A 25326-nucleotide genomic window follows, 5' to 3' on the forward strand; every position below is an offset into this window, starting at 1 on the left:
GTGTTTGTTTTCTCTGTCTCTTTGTATTTGTTTTCTCTGTCTGTTGCTGTCTGCCTCTGTGTTTGTTTTCTCTGTCTGTCTCTTTGTGTTTGTTTTCTCTGTCTGTCTCTGTGTTTGTTTTCTCTGTCTGTTGCTGTCTGTCTCTGTGTTGTTTTCTCTGTCTGTCTCTGTGTTTGTTTTCTCTGTCTGTCTCTGTGTTTGTTTTTCTGTCTGTCTCTTTGTTTGTTTTCTCTGTCTGTTGCTGTCTGTCTATGTGTTTGTTTTCACTGTCTGCCTCTTTGTGTTTGTTTTCTCTGTCTGTCTCTCTGTGTTTGCTTTCTCTGTCTGTAGCTGTCTGTCTCTGTGTTTGTTTTCTCTGTCTGTCTCTCTGTGTTTGTTTTCTCTGTCTGTTGATGTCTGTCTCTGTGTTTGTTTTCTCTGTCTGTCTCTGTGTTTGTTTTCTCTGTATGTTGCTGTCTGTCTCTGTGTTTGTTTTCTCTGTCTGTCTCTGTGTTTGTTTTCTCTGTATGTTGCTGTCTGTCTCTTTGTGTTTGTTTTCTCTGTCTGTCTCTTTGTATTTGTTTTCTCTGTCTGTTGCTGTCTGTCTCTGTGTTTGTTTTCTCTGTCTGTTGCTGTCTGTCTCTGTGTTTGTTTTCTCTGTCTGTCTCTGTGTTTGTTTTCTCTGTATGTTGCTGTCTGTCTCTGTGTTTGTTTTCTCTGTCTGTCTCTTTGTGTGTGTTTTCTCTGTCTGTCTCTTTGTATTTGTTTTCTCTGTCTGTTGCTGTCTGTCTCTGTGTTTGTTTTCTCTGTCTGTTGCTGTCTGTCTCTGTGTTTGTTTTCTCTGTCTGTCTCTTTGTATTTGTTTTCTCTGTCTGTTGCTGTCTGTCTCTGTGTTTGTTTTCTCTGTCTGTCTCTTTGTGTTTGTTTTTTCTGTCTGTCTGTCTGTCTCTTTATTTGTTTTCTCTGTCTGTTGCTGTCTGTCTCTTTGCTTGTTTTCTCTGTCTGTTGCTGTCTGTCTCTGTGTTTGTTTTCTCCGTCTGTCTCTCTGTGTTTGTTTTCTCTGTCTGTCTCTCTGTTCGTTTGTTTTCTCTGTCTCTCTCTCTCTCTCTCTCTCTCTCTCTCTCTCTCTCTCTCTCTCTCTCTCTCTCTCTCTCTCTCGCTCTCTGTTTCTCTTTGAATGCTCGGCTATGAAAAGCCAACTGACATTTAGTCCTGAGGTGCTGACCTGTTGCACCCTCTACAACCACTGTGATTAGTTTTTGACCCTGCTGGTCATCTATGAACGTTTGAACATCTTGAAGAATGAGTTTTTCCTGGACACATCAACATAGAATACAGAGGAGGGTGAGCACACAGTAGACTGTATCACTTAAAGCTCTTCCCTGGAATCTAATTACTGCACAGTGTGTGTGTGTGTGTGTGTGTGTGTGTGTGTGTGTGTGTGTGTGTGTGTGTGTGTGTGTGTGTGTGTGTGTGTGTGTGTGTGTGTGTGTGTGTGTGTGTGTGTGTGTGTGTGTCTGTGTGTCAGAGAGAGAGGGTGTTTGAGTACTGTGGTATTATTCAGTTCAGTTGGTTAAATGGATAGGTCAGAGTCTATGTTTGAGGTTGTTGAGTGGTTTTTGGCAATACACTGTGTAGATCAGTGGTCACCAACCTTTTCTTTTTTTTAAAACAATACTTCATTTTTTAAGTATTAACTTAATATGAACAGTTCTGTAGGAATGAGGTTTGTGCAGTAGGTCGAATACATTATCACAGCACATTGGCTTTATGCCTGGCCTGACAATACTGTTATTCTCTGACCATATTATATTTCAAAACGCAAGCTTTGATAACAAAATAGATCAGTTGGTGTTGCACTTGCAAGGTACAGCTGAGCATATATTGAAATAATGGTGCTTTCAAGTCAATGGGGATCTAAAAAAAAAAGAGGTCAAATCATAGTCAGTGATCTTCAGGTCAAATCATGGAGTCAGTGATCTTCAGGTCAAATCATAGAGTCAGTGATTTTCAGGTCAAATCATAGAATCAGTGATCTTCAGGTCAAATCATAGTCAGTGATCTTCAGGTCAAATCATGGAGTCAGTGATCTTCAGGTCAAATCATAGAGTCAGTGATTTTCAGGTCAAATCATAGAATCAGTGATCTTCAGGTCAAATCATAGTCAGTGATCTTCAGGTCAAATCATAGTCAGTGATCTTCAGGTCAAATCATAGTCAGTGATTTTCAGGACAAATCATGGAGTCAGTGATCTTCAGGTCAAATCATAGTCAGTGATCTTCAGGTCAAATCATAGTCAGTGATCTTCAGGTCAAATCATAGTCAGTGACCTTCAGGTCAAATCATGGAGTCAGTGATCTTCAGGTCAAATCATAGAGTCAGTGATCTTCAGGTCAAATCATAGTCAGTGTTCTTCAGGTCAAATCATAGAGTCAGTGATCTTCAGGTCAAATCATAGTCAGTGATCTTCAGGTCAAATCATAGTCAGTGACCTTCAGGTCAAATCATGGAGTCAGTGATCTTCAGGTCAAATCATAGAGTCAGTGATCTTCAGGTCAAATCATAGTCAGTGTTCTTCAGGTCAAATCATAGAGTCAGTGATCTTCAGGTCAAATCATAGTCAGTGATCTTCAGGTCAAATCATAGAGTCAGTGATCTTCAGGTCAAATCATAGTCAGTGATCTTCAGGTCAAATCATAGTCAGTGATCTTCAGGTCAAATCATAGAGTCAGTGATCTTCAGGTCAAATCATAGTCAGTGATCTTCAGGTCAAATCATGGAGTCAGTGATTTTCAGGTCAAATCATAGAGTCAGTGATCTTCAGGTCAAATCATAGTCAGTGATCTTCAGGTCAAATCATAGAGTCAGTGATCTTCAGGTCAAATCATAGTCAGTGTTCTTCAGGTCAAATCATAGAGTCAGTGATCTTCAGGTCAAATCATAGTCAGTGATCTTCAGGTCAAATCATAGAGTCAGTGATCTTCAGGTCAAATCATAGTCAGTGATCTTCAGGTCAAATCATAGTCAGTGATTTTCAGGTCAAATCATAGAGTCAGTGATCTTCCGGTCAAATCATAGTCAGTGATCTTCAGGTCAAATCATAGAGTCAGTGATCTTCAGGTCAAATCATAGTCAGTGATCTTCAGGTCAAATCATAGAGTCAGTGATCTTCAGGTCAAATCATAGTCAGTGATCTTCAGGTCAAATCATGGAGTCAGTGATTTTCAGGTCAAATCATAGAGTCAGTGATCTTCAGGTCAAATCATAGTCAGTGATCTTCAGGTCAAATCATAGTCAGTGATCTTCAGGTCAAATCATAGTCAGTGATTTTCAGGTCAAATCATGGAGTCAGTGATCTTCAGGTCAAATCATAGTCAGTGATCTTCAGGTCAAATCATAGTCAGTGATTTTCAGGTCAAATCATAGTCAGTGACCTTCAGGTCAAATCATAGTCAGTGTTCTTCAGGTCAAATCATAGTCAGTGATCTTCAGGTCAAATCATAGTCAGTGAGCTTCAGGTCAAATCATAGAGTCAGTGATCTTCAGGTCAAATCATAGTCAGTGTTCTTCAGGTCAAATCATAGAGTCAGTGATCTTCAGGTCAAATCATAGTCAGTGATTTTCAGGTCAAATCATGGAGTCAGTGATCTTCAGGTCAAATCATAGTCAGTGATTTTCAGGTCAAATCATAGTCAGTGATCTTCAGGTCAAATCATAGAGTCAGTGATCTTCAGGTCAAATCATAGTCAGTGTTCTTCAGGTCAAATCATAGAGTCAGTGATCTTCAGGTCAAATCATAGTCAGTGATCTTCAGGTCAAATCATAGAGTCAGTGATCTTCAGGTCAAATCATAGTCAGTGATCTTCAGGTCAAATCATAGTCAGTGATCTTCAGGTCAAATCATAGAGTCAGTGAGCTTCAGGTCAAATCATAGTCAGTGATCTTCAGGTCAAATCATAGAGTCAGTGATCTTCAGGTCAAATCATAGTCAGTGATCTTCAGGTCAAATCATAGAGTCAGTGATCTTCAGGTCAAATCATGGAGTCAGTGATCTTCAGGTCAAATCATAGAGTCAGTGATTTTCAGGTCAAATCATAGAATCAGTGATCTTCAGGTCAAATCATAGTCAGTGATCTTCAGGTCAAATCATAGTCAGTGATCTTCAGGTCAAATCATAGTCAGTGATTTTCAGGTCAAATCATGGAGTCAGTGATCTTCAGGTCAAATCATAGTCAGTGATCTTCAGGTCAAATCATAGTCAGTGATTTTCAGGTCAAATCATGGAGTCAGTGATCTTCAGGTCAAATCATAGTCAGTGATCTTCAGGTCAAATCATAGAGTCAGTGATCTTCAGGTCAAATCATAGTCAGTGATCTTCAGGTCAAATCATAGTCAGTGATCTTCAGGTCAAATCATAGAGTCAGTGAGCTTCAGGTCAAATCATAGTCAGTGATCTTCAGGTCAAATCATAGAGTCAGTGATCTTCAGGTCAAATCATAGTCAGTGATCTTCAGGTCAAATCATAGAGTCAGTGATCTTCAGGTCAAATCATGGAGTCAGTGATCTTCAGGTCAAATCATAGAGTCAGTGATTTTCAGGTCAAATCATAGAATCAGTGATCTTCAGGTCAAATCATAGTCAGTGATCTTCAGGTCAAATCATAGTCAGTGATCTTCAGGTCAAATCATAGTCAGTGATTTTCAGGTCAAATCATGGAGTCAGTGATCTTCAGGTCAAATCATAGTCAGTGATCTTCAGGTCAAATCATAGAGTCAGTGAGCTTCAGGTCAAATCATAGTCAGTGATCTTCAGGTCAAATCATAGAGTCAGTGATCTTCAGGTCAAATCATAGTCAGTGATCTTCAGGTCAAATCATAGAGTCAGTGATCTTCAGGTCAAATCATGGAGTCAGTGATCTTCAGGTCAAATCATAGAGTCAGTGATTTTCAGGTCAAATCATAGAATCAGTGATCTTCAGGTCAAATCATAGTCAGTGATCTTCAGGTCAAATCATAGTCAGTGATCTTCAGGTCAAATCATAGTCAGTGATTTTCAGGTCAAATCATGGAGTCAGTGATCTTCAGGTCAAATCATAGTCAGTGATCTTCAGGTCAAATCATAGTCAGTGATCTTCAGGTCAAATCATAGTCAGTGACCTTCAGGTCAAATCATGGAGTCAGTGATCTTCAGGTCAAATCATAGAGTCAGTGATCTTCAGGTCAAATCATAGTCAGTGTTCTTCAGGTCAAATCATAGAGTCAGTGATCTTCAGGTCAAATCATAGTCAGTGATCTTCAGGTCAAATCATAGAGTCAGTGATCTTCAGGTCAAATCATAGAGTCAGTGATCTTCAGGTCAAATCATAGTCAGTGATCTTCAGGTCAAATCATAGAGTCAGTGATCTTCAGGTCAAATCATAGTCAGTGATCTTCAGGTCAAATCATAGTCAGTGATCTTCAGGTCAAATCATAGAGTCAGTGATCTTCAGGTCAAATCATAGTCAGTGATCTTCAGGTCAAATCATGGAGTCAGTGATTTTCAGGTCAAATCATAGAGTCAGTGATCTTCAGGTCAAATCATAGTCAGTGATCTTCAGGTCAAATCATAGAGTCAGTGATCTTCAGGTCAAATCATAGTCAGTGTTCTTCAGGTCAAATCATAGAGTCAGTGATCTTCAGGTCAAATCATAGTCAGTGATCTTCAGGTCAAATCATAGAGTCAGTGATCTTCAGGTCAAATCATAGTCAGTGATCTTCAGGTCAAATCATAGTCAGTGATTTTCAGGTCAAATCATAGAGTCAGTGATCTTCCGGTCAAATCATAGTCAGTGATCTTCAGGTCAAATCATAGAGTCAGTGATCTTCAGGTCAAATCATAGTCAGTGATCTTCAGGTCAAATCATAGAGTCAGTGATCTTCAGGTCAAATCATAGTCAGTGATCTTCAGGTCAAATCATGGAGTCAGTGATTTTCAGGTCAAATCATAGAGTCAGTGATCTTCAGGTCAAATCATAGTCAGTGATCTTCAGGTCAAATCATAGTCAGTGATCTTCAGGTCAAATCATAGTCAGTGATTTTCAGGTCAAATCATGGAGTCAGTGATCTTCAGGTCAAATCATAGTCAGTGATCTTCAGGTCAAATCATAGTCAGTGATTTTCAGGTCAAATCATAGTCAGTGACCTTCAGGTCAAATCATAGTCAGTGTTCTTCAGGTCAAATCATAGTCAGTGATCTTCAGGTCAAATCATAGTCAGTGAGCTTCAGGTCAAATCATAGAGTCAGTGATCTTCAGGTCAAATCATAGTCAGTGTTCTTCAGGTCAAATCATAGAGTCAGTGATCTTCAGGTCAAATCATAGTCAGTGATTTTCAGGTCAAATCATGGAGTCAGTGATCTTCAGGTCAAATCATAGTCAGTGATTTTCAGGTCAAATCATAGTCAGTGATCTTCAGGTCAAATCATAGAGTCAGTGATCTTCAGGTCAAATCATAGTCAGTGTTCTTCAGGTCAAATCATAGAGTCAGTGATCTTCAGGTCAAATCATAGTCAGTGATCTTCAGGTCAAATCATAGAGTCAGTGATCTTCAGGTCAAATCATAGTCAGTGATCTTCAGGTCAAATCATAGTCAGTGATCTTCAGGTCAAATCATAGAGTCAGTGAGCTTCAGGTCAAATCATAGTCAGTGATCTTCAGGTCAAATCATAGAGTCAGTGATCTTCAGGTCAAATCATAGTCAGTGATCTTCAGGTCAAATCATAGAGTCAGTGATCTTCAGGTCAAATCATGGAGTCAGTGATCTTCAGGTCAAATCATAGAGTCAGTGATTTTCAGGTCAAATCATAGAATCAGTGATCTTCAGGTCAAATCATAGTCAGTGATCTTCAGGTCAAATCATAGTCAGTGATCTTCAGGTCAAATCATAGTCAGTGATTTTCAGGTCAAATCATGGAGTCAGTGATCTTCAGGTCAAATCATAGTCAGTGATCTTCAGGTCAAATCATAGTCAGTGATTTTCAGGTCAAATCATGGAGTCAGTGATCTTCAGGTCAAATCATAGTCAGTGATCTTCAGGTCAAATCATAGAGTCAGTGATCTTCAGGTCAAATCATAGTCAGTGATCTTCAGGTCAAATCATAGTCAGTGATCTTCAGGTCAAATCATAGAGTCAGTGAGCTTCAGGTCAAATCATAGTCAGTGATCTTCAGGTCAAATCATAGAGTCAGTGATCTTCAGGTCAAATCATAGTCAGTGATCTTCAGGTCAAATCATAGAGTCAGTGATCTTCAGGTCAAATCATGGAGTCAGTGATCTTCAGGTCAAATCATAGAGTCAGTGATTTTCAGGTCAAATCATAGAATCAGTGATCTTCAGGTCAAATCATAGTCAGTGATCTTCAGGTCAAATCATAGTCAGTGATCTTCAGGTCAAATCATAGTCAGTGATTTTCAGGTCAAATCATGGAGTCAGTGATCTTCAGGTCAAATCATAGTCAGTGATCTTCAGGTCAAATCATAGAGTCAGTGAGCTTCAGGTCAAATCATAGTCAGTGATCTTCAGGTCAAATCATAGAGTCAGTGATCTTCAGGTCAAATCATAGTCAGTGATCTTCAGGTCAAATCATAGAGTCAGTGATCTTCAGGTCAAATCATGGAGTCAGTGATCTTCAGGTCAAATCATAGAGTCAGTGATTTTCAGGTCAAATCATAGAATCAGTGATCTTCAGGTCAAATCATAGTCAGTGATCTTCAGGTCAAATCATAGTCAGTGATCTTCAGGTCAAATCATAGTCAGTGATTTTCAGGTCAAATCATGGAGTCAGTGATCTTCAGGTCAAATCATAGTCAGTGATCTTCAGGTCAAATCATAGTCAGTGATCTTCAGGTCAAATCATAGTCAGTGACCTTCAGGTCAAATCATGGAGTCAGTGATCTTCAGGTCAAATCATAGAGTCAGTGATCTTCAGGTCAAATCATAGTCAGTGTTCTTCAGGTCAAATCATAGAGTCAGTGATCTTCAGGTCAAATCATAGTCAGTGATCTTCAGGTCAAATCATAGAGTCAGTGATCTTCAGGTCAAATCATAGTCAGTGATCTTCAGGTCAAATCATAGTCAGTGATCTTCAGGTCAAATCATAGAGTCAGTGATCTTCAGGTCAAATCATAGTCAGTGATCTTCAGGTCAAATCATAGAGTCAGTGATCTTCAGGTCAAATCATAGTCAGTGATCTTCAGGTCAAATCATAGAGTCAGTGATCTTCAGGTCAAATCATAGTCAGTGATCTTCAGGTCAAATCATAGAGTCAGTGATCTTCAGGTCAAATCATGGAGTCAGTGATCTTCAGGTCAAATCATAGAGTCAGTGATTTTCAGGTCAAATCATAGAATCAGTGATCTTCAGGTCAAATCATAGTCAGTGATCTTCAGGTCAAATCATAGTCAGTGATCTTCAGGTCAAATCATAGTCAGTGATTTTCAGGTCAAATCATGGAGTCAGTGATCTTCAGGTCAAATCATAGTCAGTGATCTTCAGGTCAAATCATAGAGTCAGTGAGCTTCAGGTCAAATCATAGTCAGTGATCTTCAGGTCAAATCATAGAGTCAGTGATCTTCAGGTCAAATCATAGTCAGTGATCTTCAGGTCAAATCATAGAGACAGTGATCTTCAGGTCAAATCATGGAGTCAGTGATCTTCAGGTCAAATCATAGAGTCAGTGATTTTCAGGTCAAATCATAGAATCAGTGATCTTCAGGTCAAATCATAGTCAGTGATCTTCAGGTCAAATCATAGTCAGTGATCTTCAGGTCAAATCATAGTCAGTGATTTTCAGGTCAAATCATGGAGTCAGTGATCTTCAGGTCAAATCATAGTCAGTGATCTTCAGGTCAAATCATAGTCAGTGATCTTCAGGTCAAATCATAGTCAGTGACCTTCAGGTCAAATCATGGAGTCAGTGATCTTCAGGTCAAATCATAGAGTCAGTGATCTTCAGGTCAAATCATAGTCAGTGTTCTTCAGGTCAAATCATAGAGTCAGTGATCTTCAGGTCAAATCATAGTCAGTGATCTTCAGGTCAAATCATAGAGTCAGTGATCTTCAGGTCAAATCATAGTCAGTGATCTTCAGGTCAAATCATAGTCAGTGATCTTCAGGTCAAATCATAGAGTCAGTGATCTTCAGGTCAAATCATAGTCAGTGATCTTCAGGTCAAATCATAGAGTCAGTGATCTTCAGGTCAAATCATAGTCAGTGATCTTCAGGTCAAATCATAGAGTCAGTGATCTTCAGGTCAAATCATAGTCAGTGATCTTCAGGTCAAATCATGGAGTCAGTGATCTTCAGGTCAAATCATAGAGTCAGTGATTTTCAGGTCAAATCATAGAATCAGTGATCTTCAGGTCAAATCATAGTCAGTGATCTTCAGGTCAAATCATAGTCAGTGATCTTCAGGTCAAATCATAGTCAGTGATTTTCAGGTCAAATCATGGAGTCAGTGATCTTCAGGTCAAATCATAGTCAGTGATCTTCAGGTCAAATCATAGTCAGTGATCTTCAGGTCAAATCATAGTCAGTGACCTTCAGGTCAAATAATGGAGTCAGTGATCTTCAGGTCAAATCATAGAGTCAGTGATCTTCAGGTCAAATCATAGTCAGTGATCTTCAGGTCAAATCATAGTCAGTGATCTTCAGGTCAAATCATAGAGTCAGTGATCTTCCGGTCAAATCATAGTCAGTGATCTTCAGGTCAAATCATAGAGTCAGTGATCTTCAGGTCAAATCATAGTCAGTGATCTTCAGGTCAAATCATAGAGTCAGTGATCTTCAGGTCAAATCATAGTCAGTGATCTTCAGGTCAAATCATGGAGTCAGTGATTTTCAGGTCAAATCATAGAGTCAGTGATCTTCAGGTCAAATCATAGTCAGTGATTTTCAGGTCAAATCATAGTCAGTGATCTTCAGGTCAAATCATAGTCAGTGATTTTCAGGTCAAATCATGGAGTCAGTGATCTTCAGGTCAAATCATAGTCAGTGATCTTCAGGTCAAATCATAGTCAGTGACCTTCAGGTCAAATCATAGTCAGTGTTCTTCAGGTCAAATCATAGTCAGTGATCTTCAGGTCAAATCATAGTCAGTGAGCTTCAGGTCAAATCATAGTCAGTGATTTTCAGGTCAAATCATGGAGTCAGTGATCTTCAGGTCAAATCATAGTCAGTGATCTTCAGGTCAAATCATAGTCAGTGATCTTCAGGTCAAATCATAGAGTCAGTGATTTTCAGGTCAAATCATAGTCAGTGTTCTTCAGGTGAAATCATAGAGTCAGTGATCTTCAGGTCAAATCATAGTCAGTGATCTTCAGGTCAAATCATAGAGTCAGTGATCTTCAGGTCAAATCATAGTCAGTGATCTTCAGGTCAAATCATAGTCAGTGATCTTCAGGTCAAATCATAGAGTCAGTGAGCTTCAGGTCAAATCATAGTCAGTGATCTTCAGGTCAAATCATAGAGTCAGTGATCTTCAGGTCAAATCATAGTCAGTGATCTTCAGGTCAAATCATAGAGTCAGTGATCTTCAGGTCAAATCATAGTCAGTGATCTTCAGGTCAAATCATGGAGTCAGTGATCTTCAGGTCAAATCATAGAGTCAGTGATTTTCAGGTCAAATCATAGAATCAGTGATTTTCAGGTCAAATCATAGTCAGTGATCTTCAGGTCAAATCATAGTCAGTGATCTTCAGGTCAAATCATAGTCAGTGATTTTCAGGTCAAATCATGGAGTCAGTGATCTTCAGGTCAAATCATAGTCAGTGATCTTCAGGTCAAATCATAGTCAGTGATCTTCAGGTCAAATCATAGTCAGTGACCTTCAGGTCAAATCATGGAGTCAGTGATCTTCAGGTCAAATCATAGAGTCAGTGATTTTCAGGTCAAATCATAGAATCAGTGATTTTCAGGTCAAATCATAGTCAGTGATCTTCAGGTCAAATCATAGTCAGTGATCTTCAGGTCAAATCATAGTCAGTGATTTTCAGGTCAAATCATGGAGTCAGTGATCTTCAGGTCAAATCATAGTCAGTGATCTTCAGGTCAAATCATAGTCAGTGATCTTCAGGTCAAATCATAGTCAGTGACCTTCAGGTCAAATCATGGAGTCAGTGATCTTCAGGTCAAATCATAGAGTCAGTGATCTTCAGGTCAAATCATAGTCAGTGTTCTTCAGGTCAAATCATAGAGTCAGTGATCTTCAGGTCAAATCATAGTCAGTGATCTTCAGGTCAAATCATAGAGTCAGTGATCTTCAGGTCAAATCATAGTCAGTGAACTTCAGGTCAAATCATAGTCAGTGATTTTCAGGTCAAATCATAGAGTCAGTGATCTTCCGGTCAAATCATAGTCAGTGATCTTCAGGTCAAATCATAGAGTCAGTGATCTTCAGGTCAAATCATAGTCAGTGATCTTCAGGTCAAATCATAGAGTCAGTGATCTTCAGGTCAAATCATAGTCAGTGATCTTCAGGTCAAATCATGGAGTCAGTGATTTTCAGGTCAAATCATAGAGTCAGTGATCTTCAGGTCAAATCATAGTCAGTGATCTTCAGGTCAAATCATAGTCAGTGATCTTCAGGTCAAATCATAGTCAGTGATTTTCAGGTCAAATCATGGAGTCAGTGATCTTCAGGTCAAATCATAGTCAGTGATCTTCAGGTCAAATCATAGTCAGTGATTTTCAGGTCAAATCATAGTCAGTGACCTTCAGGTCAAATCATAGTCAGTGTTCTTCAGGTCAAATCATAGTCAGTGATCTTCAGGTCAAATCATAGTCAGTGAGCTTCAGGTCAAATCATAGAGTCAGTGATCTTCAGGTCAAATCATAGTCAGTGTTCTTCAGGTCAAATCATAGAGTCAGTGATCTTCAGGTCAAATCATAGTCAGTGATTTTCAGGTCAAATCATGGAGTCAGTGATCTTCAGGTCAAATCATAGTCAGTGATCTTCAGGTCAAATCATAGTCAGTGATCTTCAGGTCAAATCATAGAGTCAGTGATCTTCAGGTCAAATCATAGTCAGTGTTCTTCAGGTCAAATCATAGAGTCAGTGATTTTCAGGTCAAATCATAGTCAGTGATCTTCAGGTCAAATCATAGAGTCAGTGATCTTCAGGTCAAATCATAGTCAGTGATCTTCAGGTCAAATCATAGTCAGTGATCTTCAGGTCAAATCATAGAGTCAGTGAGCTTCAGGTCAAATCATAGTCAGTGATCTTCAGGTCAAATCATAGAGTCAGTGATCTTCAGGTCAAATCATAGTCAGTGATCTTCAGGTCAAATCATAGAGTCAGTGATCTTCAGGTCAAATCATGGAGTCAGTGATCTTCAGGTCAAATCATAGAGTCAGTGATTTTCAGGTCAAATCATAGAATCAGTGATCTTCAGGTCAAATCATAGTCAGTGATCTTCAGGTCAAATCATAGTCAGTGATCTTCAGGTCAAATCATAGTCAGTGATTTTCAGGTCAAATCATGGAGTCAGTGATCTTCAGGTCAAATCATAGTCAGTGATCTTCAGGTCAAATCATAGTCAGTGATCTTCAGGTCAAATCATAGAGTCAGTGATCTTCAGGTCAAATCATAGTCAGTGATCTTCAGGTCAAATCATAGAGTCAGTGATCTTCAGGTCAAATCATAGTCAGTGATCTTCAGGTCAAATCATAGTCAGTGATCTTCAGGTCAAATCATAGAGTCAGTGAGCTTCAGGTCAAATCATAGTCAGTGATCTTCAGGTCAAATCATAGAGTCAGTGATCTTCAGGTCAAATCATAGTCAGTGATCTTCAGGTCAAATCATAGAGTCAGTGATCTTCAGGTCAAATCATGGAGTCAGTGATCTTCAGGTCAAATCATAGAGTCAGTGATTTTCAGGTCAAATCATAGAATCAGTGATCTTCAGGTCAAATCATAGTCAGTGATCTTCAGGTCAAATCATAGTCAGTGATCTTCAGGTCAAATCATAGTCAGTGATTTTCAGGTCAAATCATGGAGTCAGTGATCTTCAGGTCAAATCATAGTCAGTGATCTTCAGGTCAAATCATAGAGTCAGTGATCTTCAGGTCAAATCATAGTCAGTGATCTTCAGGTCAAATCATAGAGTCAGTGATCTTCAGGTCAAATCATGGAGTCAGTGATCTTCAGGTCAAATCATAGAGTCAGTGATTTTCAGGTCAAATCATAGAATCAGTGATCTTCAGGTCAAATCATAGTCAGTGATCTTCAGGTCAAATCATAGTCAGTGATCTTCAGGTCAAATCATAGTCAGTGATTTTCAGGTCAAATCATGGAGTCAGTGATCTTCAGGTCAAATCATAGTCAGTGATCTTCAGGTCAAATCATAGTCAGTGATCTTCAGGTCAAATCATAGTCAGTGACCTTCAGGTCAAATCATGGAGTCAGTGATCTTCAGGTCAAATCATAGAGTCAGTGATCTTCAGGTCAAATCATAGTCAGTGATCTTCAGGTCAAATCATAGAGTCAGTGATCTTCAGGTCAAATCATAGTCAGTGAGCTTCAGGTCAAATCATAGAGTCAGTGATCTTCAGGTCAAATCATAGTCAGTGATCTTCAGGTCAAATCATAGTCAGTGATCTTCAGGTCAAATCATAGAGTCAGTGATCTTCAGGTCAAATCATAGTCAGTGATCTTCAGGTCAAATCATAGAGTCAGTGATCTTCAGGTCAAACTTTAGTCAGTGATCTTCAGGTCAAATCATAGAGTCAGTGATCTTCAGGTCAAATCATAGTCAGTGATCTTCAGGTCAAATCATGGAGTCAGTGATCTTCAGGTCAAATCATAGAGTCAGTGATTTTCAGGTCAAATCATAGAATCAGTGATCTTCAGGTCAAATCATAGTCAGTGATCTTCAGGTCAAATCATAGTCAGTGATCTTCAGGTCAAATCATAGTCAGTGATTTTCAGGTCAAATCATGGAGTCAGTGATCTTCAGGTCAAATCATAGTCAGTGATCTTCAGGTCAAATCATAGTCAGTGATCTTCAGGTCAAATCATAGTCAGTGACCTTCAGGTCAAATAATGGAGTCAGTGATCTTCAGGTCAAATCATAGAGTCAGTGATCTTCAGGTCAAATCATAGTCAGTGTTCTTCAGGTCAAATCATAGAGTCAGTGATCTTCAGGTCAAATCATAGAGTCAGTGATTTTCAGGTCAAATCATAGAGTCAGTGATATTCAGGTCAAATCATAGAGTCAGTGATCTTCAGGTCAAATCATAGTCAGTGTTCTTCAGGTCAAATCATAGAGTCAGTGATCTTCAGGTCAAATCATAGAGTCAGTGATTTTCAGGTCAAATCATAGAGTCAGTGATATTCAGGCCAAATCATAGAGTCAGTGATCATCATGTCGGAAAGTCTGAGCTCTATCTAGAACTGTTTCTACGCACACTCACAGGGCCCTACACACTCACAGGGCCCTACACACTCACACACAGACTCCAACACACACACAAACACTCACCACATAATTTGCTCTCACACACATAATATGCACATAAATGTATACTTACTCTACACACACACACTCACATAAAATAATAATATACGCTTCGGTTACTCTGTTTATCATATGTCCTGATATCTAGTCACCTTACCCCTATAGAGTATCTACCTCTACCACTCCAGTGTATATCCAGAATACCTGTTCTGGGTGGGTTTCCTGTCACCAGGTATCGTACCAGACCCATGACAGCCAGGGTCATGATGCTGGCCGTGCTGAAGATCATCCCCATCAGGCCATAGTACAGGCAGGAGAAGTCCCCTCCAATCCAGGCGTGGTTGAAGAGTGAGGCGATGGACAGGGGGTACATGCTGAGAGCCATGCCTATGTCTGTCACCGCCAGGTTGACTGTAAGGAGCTCCGGGGCCTTGAGGTGAGTTGGCCGGAGTGCTGAAGTCACCAAGACCGCAGCATTACCCAGGACCGACATCACCGCTGGAGGGGGGAGAGAGAGTTCAGTCAGTCAGTCAAATAAACTGGAAGGGCGAGCAACGGTTCATCAACTAATCTAGCAATCAATTAACCAATCAAGCTCGAAAAAAGAGAGAAAGAGAGAAGAGGTTAGTCACTAGATGTCTATGGTAGAGATAATAGGAGTAGAATGTGCCAAACAGTCGTTCTCCAGCATGGCCTGATATTGGTGTTCCAGGGCAGAGCATGGCAGAGTACTGAGCATCACATGGGTGAGTGGACACTATTAATCCCTAAGTGCAGTATTTGTCATGGTAGATTAGCTCCTAAACTGAAGCCCTTGATGTATTGGTAATGTAGTGACAAGATGGCACAAAGGCCTCATTCCCTTCATCCACCTTTTTCTCTCTCCCTCTGTTCCTCTCCCTCAAGGGCTGAGGAGTGTCATCGGGGATACAGAATGTTCTATAAAGGCAACATAAAATATTTTTTTATGGATAATTGATTGCTTCAGTGCTGCCACTTGCAATGGTCTTTTAAGAGTGTCTCTTTCAACTTGCATTGTGAGAACTATGCACCATCCTACAGTACTGAGGAAATGTGGAGACGTGGACACTGCCCAAATCAACTGTCTGGGAGTTTAGGGGTTTGGATGGTGTCTGCAGAGCAAATGAAAGGGAATTCGATGGGAACCCTCCTGCATCCAGTCTCATTTCTTAATGTCCAGTCTCATTTCCTAATGTCCAGTCTCATTTCCTAATGTCCAGTCTCATTTCCTCATTCCCTGGTCGTATCTCCAGTCCACTTCTTGTTAGAACTGCTAGGCCGATAGCTGGGAACGTTTGAGCATTGAACAGCCTTAAATGTGCTTTAAATGTGCTCTACGTCACCTATTTTAATAAATCTAAAACCAAAACTAAATAATGACTCAATATTTTCCTATTTACCCTCTACATCTATCTATTCATAGCCATCATATTGAAATAGCAATGCAAGCAACATCTGTGGTGGTTTGTTAATGAGCTCATTATCTAATGAGCTTAAGACTTCTATTTTATAATACTGTGTTTTTTTGGGACATTTTCACCTGGTCAATTATTGCAATGAAAACCACATGAGCTGAGCAGAACACACTGTTATTCGTTCTAACTGCTTGCCTGCATTAATGCCCCATTTGGTATAAAGACAAATATTATTTAATTGAATTGAGTCAAACACTGTCCCAACACATTTAGCACACATTTTCATCCAAAGCGACTTACCGAATTCACCAACTTATATTCAGTGTTTCTTGCGGGAATCTAATCAGCAATCTCACCATCTGTGAGAGACAAGGCCTGCTTTGACAGTGGACAACTGGTGAAAATACACTGAATATTCAAAACATTAGGAGCACCATCCTAATATTGAGTTTGCACCCCCTTTTGCCCTCAGAACAGACTCAATTCGTCAGGCCGTCGTCGGCATGAACTCTACAAGGTGCTGAAAGCGTTCCACAGGGATGCGGGCCCATGTTGACTCCAATGCTTCCCACAGTTGTGTCAAGATGGCTGGATGTCCTTTGGGTGGTGGACCATTCTTGATACACACAAGAAACAGTTGAGCGTGAAAAACCCAGCAGCATTACAGTTCTTGACTCACTCAAACTGGTGCGCCTGGCACCTACTACCATACACCGTTCAAAGGCACTTCAATCTTTTGTCTTGCCCATTCACTCTCTGAATGGTACACATACACAATCCATGTCTCAATTGTCTCAAGGCTTAAAAATCATTATTCAACCTGTCTCCTCCCCTTCATATACACTGATTGAAGTGACATCAATAAGGGATCATAGCTTTCACCTGGATTCACCTTGTCAGTCTATGTCATTTTCCTAATGTTTTGTACATTCAGTGCATATTGTTGTTTAATTAGTGGTCAGGTCAGGGACATCATTAGGCTATTTCAAACAGGGTAAAACTGTTTCACAGTGAAATTGGCTAGAGGTAGAGAATAGAGAGAGGATAGATTGAAGATAGTGGTGAGGGATAAGGAGAGGACAGATAGATAGATCGGGATTATGGAGGATAGAGTATGGATAGACTGAGAATACATAGTTGGAGGAAGGATAGACTGAGAATACATAGATGTAAGATAGAGGAAGGATAAACTGAGAATACATAGTTGGAGGAAGGATAGACTGAGAATACATAGATGGAGGATATAGGAAGGATAGACTGAGAATACATAGATGGAGGATATAGGAAGGATAGACTGAGAATACATAGATGGAGGAAGGATAGACTGAGAATACATAGATGTAAGATAGAGGAAGGATAAACTGAGAATACATAGATGTAAGATAGAGGAAGGATAGACTGAGAATAAATAGATGTAAGATAGAGGAAGGATAAACTGAGAATACATAGATGTAAGATAGAGGAAGGATAAACTGAGAATACATAGATGTAAGATAGAGGAAGGATAGACTGAGAATACATAGATGTAAGATAGAGGAAGGATAAACTGAGAATACATAGATGTAAGATAGAGGAAGGATAAACTGAGAATACATAGATGTAAGATAGAGGAAGGATAAACTGAGAATACATAGATGTAAGATAGAGGAAGGATAAACTGAGAATACATAGTTGGAGGAAGGATAGACTGAGAATACATAGATGGAGGAAGGATAGACTGAGAATACATAGATGTAAGATAGAGGAAGGATAAACTGAGAATACATAGATGTAAGATAGAGGAAGGATAGACTGAGAATACATAGATGTAAGATAGAGGAAGGATAAACTGAGAATACATAGTTGGAGGAAGGATAGACTGAGAATACATAGGATGGAGGAAGGATAGACTGAGAATACATAGATGTAAGATAGAGGAAGGATAAACTGAGAATACATAGATGTAAGATAGAGGAAGGATAGACTGAGAATACATAGATGGAAGGATAGAGGAAGGATAGAGGAAGGATGAGAATACATAGATGTAAGATAGAGGAAGGATAGACTGAATACATAGAGAGATAGAGGAAGGATAAACTGAGAATACATAGTTGGAGGAAGGATAGACTGAGAATACATAGATGTAAGATAGAGGAAGGATAAACTGAGAATACATAGATGGAGATAGAGGAAGGATAGACTGAGAACACATAGTTGGAGGATAGAGGAAGGATAGACTGAGAATACATAGATGTAAGATAGAGGAAGGATAAACTGAGAATACATAGATGTAAGATAGAGGAAGGATAACTGAGAATACATAGTTGGATAGAGGAAGGATAGACTGAGAATACATAGATGGAGGATAGAGGAAGGATAGACTGAGAATACATAGATGGAGGATAGAGGAAGGATAGACTGAGAATACATAGATGGAGGATAGAGGAAGGATAGACTGAGAATACATAGATGGAGGATAGAGGAAGGATAGACTGAGAATACATAGATGTAAGATAGAGGAAGGATAGACTGAGAATACATAGATGTAAGATAGAGGAAGGATAGACTGAGAATACATAGATGTAAGATAGAGGAAGGATAGACTGAGAATACATAGATGGAGGATAGAGGAAGGATAGACTGAGAATACATAGATGGAGGATGTAAGATAGAGGAAGGATAAACTGAGAATACATAGATGGAGGATAGAGGAAGGATAGACTGAGAATACATAGATGGAGGATAGAGGAAGGATAGACTGAGAATACATAGATGTAAGATAGAGGAAGGATAGACTGAGAATACATAGATGGAGGATAGAGGAAGGATAGACTGAGAATACATAGATGGAAGGATAGATAGATAGATGGAGGAAGGATAGACTGAGAATACATAGATGGAGATAGAGGAAGGATAGACTGAGAATACATAGATGTAAGATAGAGGAAGGATAGACTGAGAATACATAGAGAGGAAGGATACATAGAATACATAGATGGAGGATAGAGGAAGGATAGACTGAGAATACATAGATGTAAGATAGAGGAAGGATAGACTGAGAATACATAGATGTAAGATAGAGGAAGGATAAACTGAGAATAGATGGAAGGATAGAGGAAGGATGGAGGAGATGGAGGAGAGGAAGGATAGACTGAGAATACATAGATGGAAGAGAGGAAGGATAGACTGAGAATACATAGATGGAGATAGAGGAAGGATAGACTGAGATAGATAGAGGAAGGGAGGACTGAGAGGATAGACTGAGAATGGATAGATGGAGGATAGAGGAAGGATAGACTGAGAATACATAGATGGAGGATAGAGGAAGGATAGACTGAGAATACATAGATGGAAGATAGAGGAAGGATAGACTGAGAATACATAGATGGAGGATAGAGGAAGGATAGACTGAGAATACATAGATGGAAGATAGAGGAAGGATAGACTGAGAAGATGGATAGAGGAAGGATAATGAGAATACATAGATGGAGGATAGAGGAAGGATAGACTGAGGAAGGATGAGAATACATAGATGTAAGATAGAGGAAGGAAGACTGAGAATACATAGATAGATGGAGGATAGAGGAAGGATAGACTGAGAATACATAGATGTAAGATAGAGGAAGGATAGACTGAGAACTGAGAATACATAGATGTAAGATAGAGGAAGGATAGACTGAGAATACATAGATGGAGGATAGAGGAAGGATAGACTGAGAATACATAGATGGAGGATAGAGGAAGGATAGACTAGATAGAAGGAGAGGAAGGACTGAGAATACATAGATGACTGAGATAGAGGAAGGATAGACTGAGAATACATAGATGTAAGATAGAGGAAGGATAGACTGAGAATACATAGATGGAAGATAGAGGAAGGATAGACTGAGAATACATAGATGGAGGATAGAGGAAGGATAGACTGAGAATACATAGAGGAAGATGACTGAGAAAGATAGATGGAAGAAGAAGGATAGACTGAGAATACATAGATGGAGGATAGAGGAAGGATAGACTGAGAATACATAGATGGAGGATAGAGGAAGGATAGACTGAGAATACATAGATGGAGGATAGAGGAAGGATAGACTGAGAATACATAGATGTAGGATAGAGGAAGGATAGACTGAGAATACATAGATGGAGGATAGAGGAAGGATAGACTGAGAATACATAGATGGAGGATAGAGGAAGGATAAAACTGAGAATACTGAGAATACATAGATGAATAAGATAGATAGAGGAAGGATAGAGAATACATAGATGTAAGATAGAGGAAGGAGAATACATAGATGGAGGATAGAGGAAGGATAGACTGAGAATACATAGATAGAATTAGAGGAAGGATAGACTGATAGTTGGACTAGACTAGAGGCATAGATGGATTGAGAATAGACTGAGAATACATAGATGTAAGATAGAGGAAGGAGGAAGGATAGACTGAAATACTGAGAATACATAGATGGAGGATAGAGGAAGGATAGACTGAGAATACATAGATGGAGGATAGAGGAAGGATAGACTGAGAATACATAGATGTAAGATAGAGGAAGGATAGACTGAGAATACATAGATGTAAGATAGAGGAAGGATAGACTGAGAATACATAGATGGAGGATAGAGGAAGGATAGACTGAGAATACATAGATGTAAGATAGAGGAAGGATAGACTGAGAATACATAGATGTAAGATAGAGGAAGGATAGACTGAGAATACATAGATGGAGGATAGAGGAAGGATAGACTGAGAATACATAGATGTAAGATAGAGGAAGGATAGACTGAGAATACATAGATGGAGGAAGGATATAGAGAGGAAGGATAGACTGAGAATACATAGATGGAAGGATAGAGGAAGGATAGACTGAGAATACATAGATGGAAGATAGAGGAAGGATAGACTGAGAATACATAGATGTAAGATAGGAAGGGAAGAATACATAGATGGAGGATAGAGGAAGGATAGACTGAGATAGATGGAGATAGAGGAAGGATAGACTGAGAATACATAGATGGAAGATAGAGGAAGGATAGACTGAGAATACATAGATGGAGGATAGAGGAAGGATAGACTGAGAATACATAGATGGAGGATAGAGAGGAAGGATAGACTGAGAATACATAGATGTAAGATAGAGGAAGGATAGACTGAGAATACATAGATGGAAGATAGAGGAAGGATAGACTGAGAATACATAGATGTAAGATAGAGGAAGGATAGACTGAGAATACATAGATGTAAGATAGAGGAAGGATAGACTGAGAATACATAGATGTAAGATAGAGGAAGGATAGACTGAGAATACATAGATGGAGATAGATGGAGGAGAATACATAGATGGAGATGGAAGGATAGAGGATAGAGGAAGGATGAGACATAGATGGAGGATAGAGGAAGGATAGACTGAGAATACATAGATGGAGGATAGAGGAAGGATAGACTGAGAATACATAGATGGAAGATAGAGGAAGGATAGACTGAGAATACATAGATGGAGGATAGAGGAAGGATAGATGAGAGGAAGGATAGACTGAGAATACATAGATGGAGGATAGAGGAAGGATAGACTGAGAATACATAGATGGAGATAGAGGAAGGATAGACTGAGAATACATAGATGGATAGACTGAGATAGAGAGGAAGGATAGACTGAGAATACATAGATGGAGGATAGAGGAAGGATAGACTGAGAATACATAGATGGAGGATAGAGGAAGGATAGACTGAGAATACATAGATGGAGGATAGAGGAAGGATAGACTGAGAATACATAGATGGAGGATAGAGGAAGGATAGACTGAGAATACATAGATGGAGGATAGAGGAAGGATAGACTGAGAATACGTAGATGGAGGATAGACTGAGAATACATAGATGGAGGATAGAGGAAGGATAGACTGAGAATACATAGTTGGAGGAAGGATAGACTGAGAATACATAGATGGAGGATAGAGGAAGGATAAACTGAGAATACATAGATGGAGGATAGAGGAAGGATAGACTGAGAATACATAGATGGAGGATAGAGGAAGGATAAACTGAGAATACATAGATGGAGGATAGAGGAAGGATAGACTGAGAATAAGTAGATGGAGGATAGAGGAAGGATAGACTGAGAATACATAGATGGAGGATAGAGGAAGGATAGACTGAGAATACATAGATGGAGGATAGAGGAAGGATAGACTGAGAATACATAGATGGAGGATAGAGGAATACATAGATGGAGGATAGAGGAAGGATAGACTGAGAATACAGAGGAAGATAGACTGAGATAGAGGAAGGATAGACTGAGAATACATAGATGGAGATAGAGGAAGGATAGACTGAGAATACATAGATGGAGGATAGAGGAAGGATAGAGATATAAGAGGAAGGATAGACTGAGAATACATAGATGGAGGATAGAGGAAGGATAGACTGAGAATACATAGAGGAAGGATGGAGAATACATAGATAGAGGAAGGATAGACTGAGAATACATAGATGTAAGATAGAGGAAGGATAGACTGAGAATACATAGATGGAGGATAGAGGAAGGATAGACTGAGAATACATAGATGGAGGATAGAGGAAGGATAGACTGAGAATACATAGATATAGGATAGAGGAAGGATAGACTGAGAATACATAGATGTAAGATAGAGGAAGGATAAACTGAGAATACATAGATAGATGGAGGATAGGAGGATAGGAAGGATAGACTGAGAATACATAGATATAAGATAGAGGAAGGATAGACTGAGAATACATAGATGGAGGATAGAGGAAGGATAGACTGAGAATACATAGATATAAGATAGAGGAAGGATAGACTGAGAATACATAGATGGAGGATAGAGGAAGGATAGACTGAGAATACATAGATATAAGATAGAGGAAGGATAGACTGAGAATACATAGATGGAGGATAGAGGAAGGATAGACTGAGAATACATAGATGGAGGATATAGGAAGGATAAACTGAGAATACATAGATGATAACTGAGATAGAGGAAGGATAGACTAATACATAGGAAGATAGAGGAAGGATAGACCCCTTACAGGATAGATGTAGATGGAGATAGAGGAAGGATAGACTGAGAATACATAGATGATGGATAGACTGAGAATAGAGGAAGGATAGACTGAGAATACATAAGATGGAGGATGAGGAGGAAATAAACTGAGAATTTAGATGATAGAGGAAGGATAGACTGAGAATACATAGATGGAGGATAGAGGAAGGATAGACTGAGAATACATAGATGTAAGATAGAGGAAGGATAGACTGAGAATACATAGATGTAAGATAGAGGAAGGATAGACTGAGAATACATAGATGGAGGATAGAGGAGGAATACATAGAAGGATAGACTGAGAATACATAGATGGAGGATAGAGGAGGATAGACTGAGAACTGAGAATACATAGATGGAGGATAGAGGAAGGATAGACTGAGAATACATAGATGTAAGATAGATGACTGAGAATACATAGAAGGATAGAGGAAGGATAGACTGAGAATACATAGATGGAGGATAGAGGAAGGATAGACTGAGAATACATAGATGGAGGATAGAGGAAGGATAGACTGAGAATACATAGATGGAGGATAGAGGAAGGATAGACTGAGAATACATAGATGGAGGATAGAGGAAGGATAGACTGAGAATACATAGATGTAAGATAGAGGAAGGATAGACTGAGAATACATAGATGGAGGATGGAGGATATAGGAAGGATAGACTGAGAATACATAGATGGAGGATAGAGGAAGGATAGACTGAGAATACATAGATGGAGGATAGAGGATATAGGAAGGATAGACTGAGAATACATAGATATAAGATAGAGGAAGGATAGACTGAGAATACATAGATATAAGATAGAGGAAGGATAGACTGAGAATACATAGATGGAGGATAGAGGAAGGATAGACTGAGAATACGTAGATGGAGGATAGACTGAGAATACATAGATGGAGGATAGAGGAAGGATAAACTGAGAATACATAGATGTAGGATAGAGGAAGGATAGACTGAGAATACATAGCTGGAGGATAGAGGAAGGATAAACTGAGAATACATAGATGTAGGATAGAGGAAGGATAGACTGAGAATACAGATGAGAATACATAGATGGAGGATAGAGGAAGGATAGACTGAGAATACATAGATGGAGGATAGAGGAAGGATAGACTGAGAATACATAGATGGAGACTGAGAATACATAGATGGAGGATGGAGGAACATAGATGGAGGATAGAGGAAGGATAGACTGAGAATACATAGATGGAGGATAGAGGAAGGATAGACTGAGAATACATAGATGGAGGAAGGATAGACTGAGAATACATAGATGGAGGATAGAGGAAGCATAAACTGAGAATACGTAGATGGAGGATAGAGGAAGGATAGACTGAGAATACATAGATGGAGGATAGAGGAAGGATAGACTGAGAATACATAGATGGAGGATAGAGGAAGGATAGACTGAGAATAAGTAGATGGAGGATAGAGGAAGGATAGACTGAGAATAAGTAGATGGAGGATAGAGGAAGGATAGACTGAGAATAAGTAGATGGAGGATAGAGGAAGGATAGACTGAGAATACATAGATGGAGGATAGAGGAAGGATAGACTGAGAATACATAGATGGAGGATAGAGGAAGGATAGACTGAGAATACATAGATGGAGGATAGAGGAAGGATAGACTGAGAATACATAGATATAAGATAGAGGAAGGATAGACTGAGAATACATAGATGGAGGATAGAGGAAGGATAAACTGAGAATACATAGATATAAGATAGAGGAAGGATAGACTGAGAATACATAGATGGAGGATAGAGGAAGGATAGACTGAGAATACATAGATGGAGGATAGAGGAAGGATAGACTGAGAATACATAGATATAAGATAGAGGAAGGATAGACTGAGAATACATAGATGGAGGATAGAGGAAGGATAAACTGAGAATACATAGATGGAGGATAGAGGAAGGATAGACTGAGAACACATAGATATAAGATAGAGGAAGGATAGACTGAGAATACATAGATGTAGGATAGAGGAAGGATAGACTGAGAATACGTAGATGGAGGATAGAGGAAGGATAGACTGAGAATACATAGATGGAGGATAGAGGAAGGATAGACTGAGAATACATAGATGTAAGATAGAGGAAGGATAGACTGAGAATACATAGATGGAGGATAGAGGAAGGATAGACTGAGAATACGTAGATGGAGGATAGACTGAGAATATATAGATGGAGGATAGAGGAAGGATAGACTGAGAATACATAGATGGAGGATAGAGGAAGGATAGACTGAGAATACATAGATGGAGGATAGAGGAAGGATAGACTGAGAATACATAGATGTAAGATAGAGGAAGGATAGACTGAGAATACATAGATGGAGGATGGAGGATATAGGAAGGATAGACTGAGAATAC

The 25326-nt window shown here is 39.3% G+C and overlaps 1 protein-coding gene across 1 annotated transcript in view; it reads right to left on the minus strand.

Moving 5' to 3' along the window:
* The window catches only part of LOC115140458 (opsin-5-like), a 96496-nt gene that overhangs the window by 47263 nt on the left and 23907 nt on the right, over positions 1-25326 (minus strand). The window contains exon 2 of the mRNA XM_065026268.1: positions 14673-14966. Coding sequence (XP_064882340.1) covers positions 14673-14966 — 294 coding nt within the window. The remainder of the gene's footprint in view (positions 1-14672; positions 14967-25326) is intronic.

This window comes from Oncorhynchus nerka, linkage group LG13 (genome assembly GCF_034236695.1).
Source record: "Oncorhynchus nerka isolate Pitt River linkage group LG13, Oner_Uvic_2.0, whole genome shotgun sequence".
NCBI classification, from domain to species: Eukaryota; Metazoa; Chordata; class Actinopteri; order Salmoniformes; family Salmonidae; genus Oncorhynchus; species Oncorhynchus nerka.